The 10,852-nt window shown below is 41.4% G+C and overlaps 3 protein-coding genes across 3 annotated transcripts in view; all 3 read left to right on the top strand.

The window, feature by feature from the left end:
- Positions 1-862: 862 nt before the first annotated feature.
- LOC307018404 (uncharacterized protein) overlaps positions 863-10,852 on the top strand; it is a gene marked incomplete at both ends in the record, with an annotated part of 37,836 nt that continues 27,846 nt past the window's right edge. Inside the window, one exon of the mRNA XM_079648635.1 lies at positions 863-1,239. Coding sequence (XP_079504761.1) covers positions 863-1,239 — 377 coding nt within the window. The remainder of the gene's footprint in view (positions 1,240-10,852) is intronic.
- LOC307018359 (olfactory receptor 8G17-like) lies at positions 5,470-6,420 on the top strand (the record flags this gene model as incomplete). Its single annotated transcript, XM_079648590.1, has 1 exon — positions 5,470-6,420. Exon 1 carries the CDS (start codon positions 5,476-5,478, stop codon positions 6,418-6,420), a length of 945 nt encoding a protein of 314 aa, XP_079504716.1. The 5' UTR covers positions 5,470-5,475.
- LOC307018358 (olfactory receptor 8G17-like) lies at positions 9,755-10,702 on the top strand (the record flags this gene model as incomplete). Its single annotated transcript, XM_079648589.1, has 1 exon — positions 9,755-10,702. The coding sequence occupies one exon, from the start codon at positions 9,755-9,757 to the stop codon at positions 10,700-10,702; it is 948 nt and encodes a 315-aa protein (XP_079504715.1).

Genomic DNA, 10,852 nt, shown 5'->3' with positions numbered 1-10,852 from the left:
ATGTCAATGAAGTAATACTTTCAGAATCACAGCAAAGCATAAAGTCAAGAGCCGGACTGGGGGGTTGAAAGGAACGTTTAAAACATGAACACACTGCTTCAAAATATAGTGGAGCTGAAATTCAGGCGTTCGGGGGATGATCAAATTGAGTTACAGGTCGGTGCCATCTCAGGTCGCTAACCACTATCTGCTCTGATCCAAATGTCCACAAACAAACAGATATTTAGATCAGTCTCTGACAAGATGGAAAAGATGGAGGTGCCCCCTTCAAGCTTTAGTCCAGCTCGTCATAGAGACTGCATCATGTTTCTATACAGTCTACGGTTTGAGCTTTTTATGTTTTTCACTGAAAAAAGGCCATATTTCCCTGAGAAATTCATTTTGAAATCCACAGCCATGTGTCCAGTCAGGTGCTGCTTCGTGCGCTTTAGGGCAGGTCGATGTTTCAATAGAAACATTAAAAAGGCAAACCCACTCGACTCCAAAGGTGAGAGCAGGATCCACACTCTGACGAGGAGACAGGAGGCGTGACAGCTCACTTCAGGCGTTAGGCAAGAAGCTTCAAAGTGCTGTGCCCTTTAGACTTGACCTTAAGGTCTTTATATCTCATGTGCTTGATGCCTTGCCCCTATACGTCTGTTCATTAAGTATCAGTTGTCTGTTTTGCTGCAGGTAATACTGTGTAATCTTTTTCATTGAGTTAAGAATGATAGATGTCAGAGGTCTCTTTATATGTCTGTGTGTTCACCTTGTACTCAGGTGTACTCTGACATCTGAACATACATTTAAAGTTAACATCATTATTATCAACTTTTGGTAATGTTTTCATGAACTTGTCTTTTTCAGATCTACACTGTTTTGGATGGAGAACGTAACTATGGTAACTCCTCTCAAACAGCCTATTGTGTTCGAGCTGGAGGGCTTCTATGTTCCACCAGGCTACGGTGCCTTCTTGTTCTTCCTGGCTCTGTGTAACTACGTGGTGATGCTGTTTGCAAACGGTGTGGTGCTGTGCATCATTGTCATCGACAAGAACCTCCACAGGCCCATGTTTGTGATGGTTTGTAACCTGGTAGTCTGTGACCTGCTGGGGGGCACGACGGTGCTGCCTCGCTTCATGGTGCACTTCTTGACGGGCCAGAAGAAAGTAGCCTACATCTCAGCCATCGCCCAGGCCTTCTGTGTGCACACCTACGGCTTTGCAATGCAGACTATTCTGGGTGTGATGGCCTATGACAGGTATTCAAATGCTTCAGCACGTGAAGAGAGCTGCTCACATGTTCTCATCCTTTAAACTGTTATGTTACTGACATGCAAAACTCAGACAGACTGAATCAAAGCATAAAGTGTTTGAGAAATCTCAGTTGATATATTCCAGTGATGTCGGGGCACATGGATTTTGGTGATGTTCTGTTCACTGAGGTTATTAGGTCAAGTGCTCTACATTACTTTAGTCTTTAGTCCTAAATTATGGCTCCTTGTTTATTATCTTTCCAACAACATTTTATTTTGTGTAAAAGGTCCTGAATGTAGACATCTGACTCCACAATTTGTTCTGCAATAAGACGCTGCATACATTGTTCTGCTGATCGTCGTTTGTCTTTCGGTCAGGGGACTTTGTTTAGCTCATTGCTGGAAACTGCTCATTTGTGCACGTGGACGTTGCATTTTATGCTGCTTGATTATGTTGGTCGCTAACGGGCTTGAATATGGAATTAGTGCTTACAGCTATATTTCTGTTGATGTGTTTGTGTGCACATCAGCACGTGAAGAGAGCTGCTCACAATCTGAAGGGTTTTTAAAGACATTGTCAAGCATTATTTTACAGAGGATGATTTATTGTTTCAGAATTCTCATTTGATAGATTTCTGTCATGCATTACATTTCATTTAGCTGAAGCTTTTATCCAAAGCCACTTACAATTACCAATTACAGGGCCATGCTCCCTGGAGTAACTGATGCCAGGCTAATGTGTTTCGGTTGTTCTTTTTTTGCGACTTTGGCTTTGAAGGAGTGTGCTCGTCTTTCAATCTGAAGGATGTGGGTTCGCTCCCAGCCCATGCAGTACACATGTTGATGTATCCTTGGGCAAGATACTTGACCCAGAGTTGCTCCCGATAGCAAATGGTGTGTGAATGTGTGTGTATGTTAGCTACTTAGAGCAAGTGACACATTGCTCCATATGAAATGGGTGAATGATGATTTGTAAATGTTAAGTGCTTTGAGATGTCGTAAAGACGGGTTAAAGCGCTGTATAAGAACAGTCCACTTACTATTTCTACTCAGTTATTAAAATGTTATGTTTCATGAAGTAGGAAATCACCTTTGTTGCATGGCACTTTGTTCTTTAGTATTTTGAAAGTGCTGAGGTAGGGACTACATTAGATTTGTATTTATTAAGTAAAGCCTTAATGTTTATGAACTGTATACAACACCAAGTGTGTTTAACATCCAATAAAGGGAAGAACACAACACCACAGAAGGTTCAATAACACACTTCATCACTTGTTATGATGAAGTGTGTAACTGGTCTAACTCCTTCAGACAGAAAGGACCAGATGAAGGACTTTTAATGTTTTCCGAAACGGGTTTGAACCTGGAATTGGAGCTTACAGCTATATTTGTATTTATCTGTTAGTATTAGAGCCAACAAGATGAAGTTGAGGGTATTTAGGAGCATGCAGAAAGAGGCCAAAGGATGCTTAGATATTTGACCAGTAGCACAGGATGGTTTGTATGTAATGAACAGTGCTCTCCCTCTGCAGGTACATTGCTGTGTGTGAACCACTCAGGTATCACGCCATCATGACCTCGGCCCGGATGCACTCCAGCTGCGCCCTGGCCTGGGCTACAGCTGTGATATGTATTGTTGTGCTTTTTGCCTTTCATGTGAATGCCCCGCTGTGTGGCAATACCATCAAACACGTCTACTGTAGCAACCGTGCTATCCTCAACCTGGCCTGCAGTCCCACCCCACTAAACGACATCTACGGTCAGTGCATTTGTTTATGACACAGCAACAACCACGCAGTGTGTTGTTGAACATTGTCCCTCTTCTTATTTAACACTAAGCTGTCTGTGGCTCTTTTCTGCTCTAACAAATGTACATGTCCCCTCTGTGGACGAATAAAGGTTTTCTGATTCTGATTTCAACATCCCCTTTCCAGCAGGTATTCAGCATGTTGCATGATAACTCACTGACAGATTATTTGTCATGTCTTTGTTTCTCTAGGTCTGTCCATGACCTGGTGCGTGAACACAAGCGTCTTCCTCATCATAGCTTTTTCCTACTTCAGAATCCTGCATGCTACTGTGAGACAAGGCAGAGAGGCCCGCAGTAAGGCCTTCCAGACATGTGCACCCCACCTGGTTGTGTACGTGCTCTACCAAATAGCCTCAGTGGTCCTAATTATAATTCAAAGGTTCCCCTCACTCTCGCAAAACATCAAGAGGTTCTTCAGCATCCTGTTTATAGTCGTGCCACCAGTTATCAACCCCATTATCTACGGACTGGTCAGTAAAGAGCTACGTGCTAGCATCATCAAGCATTTTTACACATTTAGAAGACCACAAAAAATTGGAGGAGCCTAACTTCTCAAGGTCGTTACGTTCCCGATCACTTCCTGAGCTACAGTCATTGTACCTGCTTGTATCGTTTTCAATAACCTAGCACATCTATATATCAAATATGTTTTAGGAAAATACTTGGCCTAGCGCACTGTGTTCCTTCTCAATATCTCCTTTTTCAATCTATCTTTAAATGTCAAAAAATAAAATATATATGCACTATCTTATTGTCATCTTTATTTCTGCCTCAACACTGGCTCTCAACAAACTATGAGATGTTGTCAAAGCTGTCAGGAACATATGGGTGACATCGCAGAGACTATGTCCGTATTCTAAACAGGCTACGCATACTTGCCAACCTTGAGACCACAGACATCGGGAGCATTTCAAAATGCAAAATGGGGGGGGGGGGGGTGCTAGTAGATCGCCGGAGCTGTTAGATTAACATTAACATGCTTATTGTAGTTCTAAGTGCACTGCCTTGCGGCCTGTAGCACCGTCCTTGATGGAGCATATGTGTGGGCAGGAAAGGAGTGAGCAGAGAGTAGAGTTCAGTTTTCTGTGATTATCTTCCTCACCCTCTCAGACTTTCAGTTGCGCGCTACTAAAGAGACGTGTTACCATGGAAACCAAACAATGGTGTAGCTGTATTAAAGTCTGAGTGGAAACAGTCCTGAGTAAATCTGATTTTTGTCAGAAATCGGGAGAAAGGCGGGAGAAATATGACCCCGGGAGGAAACCGGGAGAGGGCAATGAAATCGGGAGTCTCCCGCGAAAATCGGGAGGGTTGACGAGTATGGGCTACAGTTTGAACTCAAGCCGTATGTCTTTGACTGAAAACATGTCAAACTGCACTGAAGTAATACTTTCAGAATCAGAGCAGTGTAACAGGGCCGAACTGGGGGATTTAGGGCGGTTGAAAGGAAAGTTCATAAAAATGCACACACTGCTCCATGAGTCCACGCTCTGACGGGAAGACAGGAGGCGTGACAAGAAACTTTAGGCTTTGCACAAGAAACTTCAAAGTGCTGCGCCCTTTGGACATTACCTTTAGTTATTTGATTGCCAGGTGCTTGATGAATTGCTGTGGGACGTCTGTACATTAAATATCAGTTATCTGTTTTATACAGGTAATACCGTGAGATCGATTTAATGTAATTCATCATTTTACAAAGAGACTCATGACTCGCAGGGTGCAATACAAAGAAAAGTGTGTTTGCTATTATTTCAGTGAAGTACAGTATAGCAGTGCAGGTGGACACACAGTAAGGTCAAGCATGGACTTCCAATAGAAAACAGTTGTCGGAGCCTAAAAGGGGGTTTTCTGTGGGCCCTCCATAGGCTGACCCGTAAATTCCAATATGAGCTTTGTGCTTGCTTTGCTCAAGTTTGAAATGCCAATGTCAATCAGTATTTTACATTGTATTTCAATAACATATTATACAACATTTTAATTCTGTTCTTTGTTAAACAATCACCAGAATGCTACACTTTGGTAAGTAAGCAAGCCCAGTGAGAAAGAGCTTTGAGCTGAACTGGTAGTACGTTTGTTGATTATTGTATAGTGTTTTGTCAGTGTTGCCTCACACCTTAACTGACGTAATGATTAATAATTCCCCCGACGATGAAATCGTGTCAATAAAATGTTGCTGCAGATGAGATATTGATAGGTGCTGTGTGTCAACAGTGCGTTGGGAAGCGATGAAGAAAGATTAAAAGAAAGGCGGACTCAAATGTAGGTTTACTAATCTACAAGCAACTCTTTCTGAACTTTTTACATTACTCATCATTTTCGGATACATTTAAATCCCAAGTAAAGAATATTTTGTTCCTGCAGCTTTATTTACGAACCATTAGGTAAATTAAATCGTACCTGTGACTTAAACAAGATGTTGTTCTTTCAGGTTGATGGAAAACTACACGGTCAACAGCCTCACACTCCAGCTGGAGGGTCTAAATGTTTCTAAAGAGTATTTGAACCCTGTCTTTCTGTTTATCTTTTTCTCTTACCTGTTTATAATTGTCACAAATGTGAGCATTGCTATTCTGATTTTCATCGACAAAAACCTTCACCAGCCCATGTATCTACTTTTTTGCAACCTGCCCTTTAATGATATTCTTGGAAACTCTATCTTGGTGCCCCGTCTGCTCATAGACATGTTGAGGCCTCCCTCTGAACGCCTTATTGGTTATCATGAATGTGTGATCCAAGCGTTTACCTCACATATGTTTGGTACCACCTCTCACACAGTGCTCATGATTATGGCTTTTGATAGATATGTGGCTATCTGTAATCCTCTGCGCTATGCTGCCATAATGACAAACAAGATGGTGGTCAAGCTGACAGTGTCTGCCTGGGGAGTAGCCTTTGTTTTGGTCGGGATTCTGCTCGGTCTGACCATACGACTGAACCGATGCAGGACTATGATTGAAAGCCCTTACTGTGACAATGCCGGTCTGTTCAAACTGTCCTGTGAGAGTGTGTTTATTAATAATGTCTATGGCCTCACTTTCACTGTAGTTCTGTTCACAGCTTCAATCGGCACTATGGTTATCACCTACACTAAGATAACTGTAGTCTGTCTCACCAGTAAGAGCAAGTCTCTGAACAGTAAAGCTCTGAAGACCTGCAGCACTCATCTGGTTCTTTTTCTGATCATGATTTTTAGTGGAATGTCTGTTATTACTCTGCATCGCTTCCCTCAGTACACAAACTACAGAAAATTCACCAGCATTTTGTTTCATATCGTCCCTGGCAGCCTGAACCCCATCATTTATGGTGTGCAGTCAAAAGAGATACGAAAGTTTTTGGCCAACTCCTTTAAGTCCAAGAAGGTTCGGCCATTATGTTAGAGAACATGTTCTACCATGTTTGTCCATTGTCTATCATCCATTTTTATGATAAATATGCAAAGTCCTTAAATCTTTACGACAAACACCAGTCAATTCTAGAAAAAGGTTTTGACATGAATTGTGGCAATCCAATGCAAACCCACCTATCTTCTCTATTATATGGCAATAGTACATTAAAAAAACATTTTTGTGTAATAATCCTAAAGATTTCACTATTAGTTGCAAGTTCATATACTTTAGAAGAATGAGCAGATACAGAAGATGGATACACATAAGTGTATAACCAAGACATTACACTTTGCTTTTCTGTGCTTTATAATGGACACAGAAAGTTTTTGCAAAGTAGTAATGAACAGTTCCATGTGTTTTGTGTTCTGTTGTGTTGTGTTCAACACATCATATAATGTGCTACTGAGTTTCTTCCTTTTAGTACACAGTGCATGATCACTTTGAACTGTATGCTCAGTAATAAAGGTTGCAAAGTCCTTGCAAAATATGTGCAATAAATACCAAAAGAGTCATTTTATAGAAAGAGTGTTTTAATATGATAAGCATGGCGATGAAATGCAAACCCACCTTTGTTCTGCATGAGTACATCACATATAGAATATATCATGCTTCTGCCTTAAGGGGCTTTACAATATGTACGGCACACAATATGCTTTTGTTTTGTTTGTGACCAACTTTTTTGCCCTCACAAAGGGACTTATATACACAGATAAATGATATAGACAATACAAAAAGAAAATACAAACCCCCCTTACGCAAAGAAAATATATTTCCCCATATATTAACAGTCAATATGTTGCATTATTTGGTTTTCATATTTACTGGTTAATTGAAAAGATTTAATGAAGGAAATATTGCTGTTGGCTAAACCAACTGATACTGATTAACAATGTTGGGACTAACGCGTTACAAAGTAAAGCGTTACTGTAACGGCGTTATTTTTGTCAGTAACTAGTACTCTAACCTGTTATTAAATTCAGTAACTCAGTTCCCGTTACTACATGGTGCGTTACTCCGTTATGTTTTTTATATAGTCTCGGCTCCCAGACGTTGGTGAGCGTCGCCAACAGCGAGGCGAACAGAGATGAACTGTACTTAGTACTTGAGTAAATGTTCTTAGATACTTCCTGTGTTACATGCGGAGACGCGCTGTGGGCGTGTTTGTGTTTACTAACAAGACTATCATGGCGGCGGCTGCGGAGCTCAAGTCGAGTTTCTCCAACGTGAAAACTGAAATTGTAAGAAGTGTTAAAAAGAAAAGAGCAAGTCGGTTGGGTCTGTTGTTTCGAATTGGATAAGAACGAGGAGAATAAGCCAACACAGAGGACCAAACACCCATCTGCTATATCCTCTGACCAAATATCAATCAACAAAAATGTCAGACTTTATCTGTTGAGTTTGGTTCACATTACTTCCAGGACAATGAGAGCCCTTTACTTTCTATCCAACAACTAAAGAGATCATATCCTCCAGCCTTTTTCAACTGTTGTACTTTATAAAGATAACTCCCAACAAATGAGATGGAGGCTCTTCTGTCCTGATCCTGGTGTTCTGTCATGATCCTGGTGTTCTGTCATGATCCTGGTGTTCTGTCATGATCCTGGTGTTCTGTCATGATCCTGGTGTTCTGTCATGATCCTGGTGTTCTGTCATGATCCTGGTGTTCTGTCATGATCCTGGTGTTCTGTCCTGATCCTGGTGTTCTGTCATGATCCTGGTGTTCTGTCATGATCCTGGTGTTCTGTCATGATCCTGGTGTTCTGTCATGATCCTGGTGTTCTGTCCTGATCCTGGTGTTCTGTCCTGATCCTGGTGTTCTGTCATGATCCTGGTGTTCTGTCATGACCCTGGTGTTCTGTCATGATCCTGGTGTTCTGTCCTGATCCTGGTGTTCTGTCATGATCCTGGTGTTCTGTCCTGATCCTGGTGTTCTGTCATGATCCTGGTGTTCTGTCCTGATCCTGGTGTTCTGTCATGATCCTGTTGTTCTGTCATGATCCTGGTGTTCTGTCATGATCCTGGTGTTCTGTCATGATCCTGGTGTTCTGTCATGACCCTGGTGTTCTGTCATGATCCTGGTGTTCTGTCCTGATCCTGGTGTTCTGTCATGATCCTGGTGTTCTGTCATGATCCTGGTGTTCTGTCATGATCCTGGTGTTCTGTCATGATCCTGGTGTTCTGTCAATGTTGGTTTTGTCTGTCTTGTTGTGGGTTTTATTTCGCTGTTCTGTTCTCCCTGTCTCTTGTCTTCCTTCCTGTGTTTTCCCTCTTGTGTCTGATTGTCTGGTTGTGTTCACCTGTTGCCCTTGTGTTTCTGCCTCCCTTACCCAGCTGTGTCTCGTGCTGTGATTACCCCTCTTTGTATTTAGTCTTGTCTTCCCCTGTGTGCCTTGTCGGTTCATTGTCTTTCCTGTCATGTTGGTGACGGTCAGTTTTGGTGTTATTGTTACCTTGTGCTACCAGTGTTTTCCATGCCATGTTTTTTGTGTTCATCAGCTTTTAAAATAACGCTCGCCTTTTGTTTCTAGATCTTTTACCCTTTTTTTGTAGTCTGCATTTGGGTCCTACCTTTTCCACGATTCCTATCATCTACTTTAAAAAGGGACTAAAACAACTTCAACACTGTTAAAAAGTCTGACTTACATTGCATGTAGTGACTGGTTTTCCTCAGAGTACAGTCAGCAGTTTTGGAATATACCAAACAGCTCGCATGCCCGGGACAGGGATTCAAGCAAGTCATTTTTTTCCAAGAACATTTTATTTGTTAAAAGGGCATTCCACGCAGCCTCAGGAAAAAGGGAAACAGTTCCCTTTCTTGTCGTGAGAGGTGAAAGTTGTACATTGTAGCTTATTCAAAGTTGAGAGGATTAAAACGTTTTAGCGTTGCGTCACACGTTCCCTGACCGTGGATTCCCCTACAGATGGAAACACGTCTTTACGACATTTTAAAAGAGCACACCTGTTGGATATCTCCAGCAATGGACAGGGTGACACAAGAGGAGAAGTCGAATGCTTGGAAGCAGAGCCACTCAAAGAAGGTTTTTACTTATCTACATGTTTCCCTACAATACTATTTTCTACTGTATACCTTATTTCTATATTGTTGCTACTTGCATGATAAACTGACTAAGAGGAAACATAGATTAACATTGTTGAAGAAAAAACAAATGATATAAATGTAAAAGATATGATATATTTAATAATATGGATATCACAAAGCCTCATAGTGCTGTTGAGGTTAATAACACACTAGTACTTAAATAAACACAATCTCTGATATCCAACACGCTCGGACATTACTCTGACATTTCTTTCTTATTTCAGGATGATGGGAAACTTCACCTACAACAGCTTCATGTTACAGCTTGAAGGATTGAATGTCCCGAATGACTCTATGCACCATGTGTTTGTTGTTATCTTTTTATCCTACTTATTTGTAATGTTTGCAAATATAGGCATTGCTGTTCTGGTTTGCATGGACCACAACCTTCACCAGCCCATGTATCTACTTTTGTGTAACCTGTTATTCAGTGATTTACTTGGAAACTCTATCTTGATACCCCGTCTGCTCATGGACATGTTGAGGCCTCCCTCTGAACGCCTCATCAGTTATTATGAGTGTGTGCTACAAGCTTTTACCACACACATGTTTGGTACCGCTGCTCACACAGTGCTCATGATTATGGCTTTTGACAGATATGTGGCTATCTGTAATCCCCTGCGCTATCATGCAATAATGACAAACAAGATGGTGATCAAGCTGACAGTGTCTGCCTGGGGAGTAGCCTTTGTTTTGGTCGGGATTCTGCTCGGTCTGACCATACGACTGAACCGATGCAGGACTATGATTGAAAGCCCTTACTGTGACAATGCTGCTCTGTTCAAACTGTCATGTGAGAGTGTGTTTATTAATAATGTCTACGGCCTCACGTTCACTGTAGTTCTGTTCACAGCTTCAATCGGCACTATGGTTATCACCTACACTAAGATAACTGTAGTCTGTCTCACCAGTAAGAGCAAGTCTTTGAACAGTAAAGCTCTGAAGACCTGCAGCACTCATCTGGTTCTTTTTCTGATCATGATTTTTAGTGGAATGTCTGTTATTACTCTGCATCGCTTCCCTCAGTACACAAACTACAGAAAATTCACCAGCATTTTGTTTCATATCGTCCCTGGCAGCCTGAACCCCATCATTTATGGTGTGCAGTCAAAAGAGATACGAAAGTTTTTGGCCAACTCCTTTAAGTCCAAGAAGGTTCGGCCATTATGTTAGAGAACATGTTCTACCATGTTTGCCCTTTGTCTATCATCCATTTTTATGATAAATATGCAAAGTCCTTAAATCTTTACGACAAACACCAGTCAATTCTAGAAAAAGATTTTGACATGAATTGTGGCAATTCAATGCAAACCCACCTATCTT

This window comes from Notothenia rossii (assembly GCF_949606895.1).
Source record: "Notothenia rossii genome assembly, chromosome: 9".
Taxonomy (NCBI): domain Eukaryota; kingdom Metazoa; phylum Chordata; class Actinopteri; order Perciformes; family Nototheniidae; genus Notothenia; species Notothenia rossii.
This window is presented reverse-complemented; position numbering and strand designations above follow the sequence as displayed.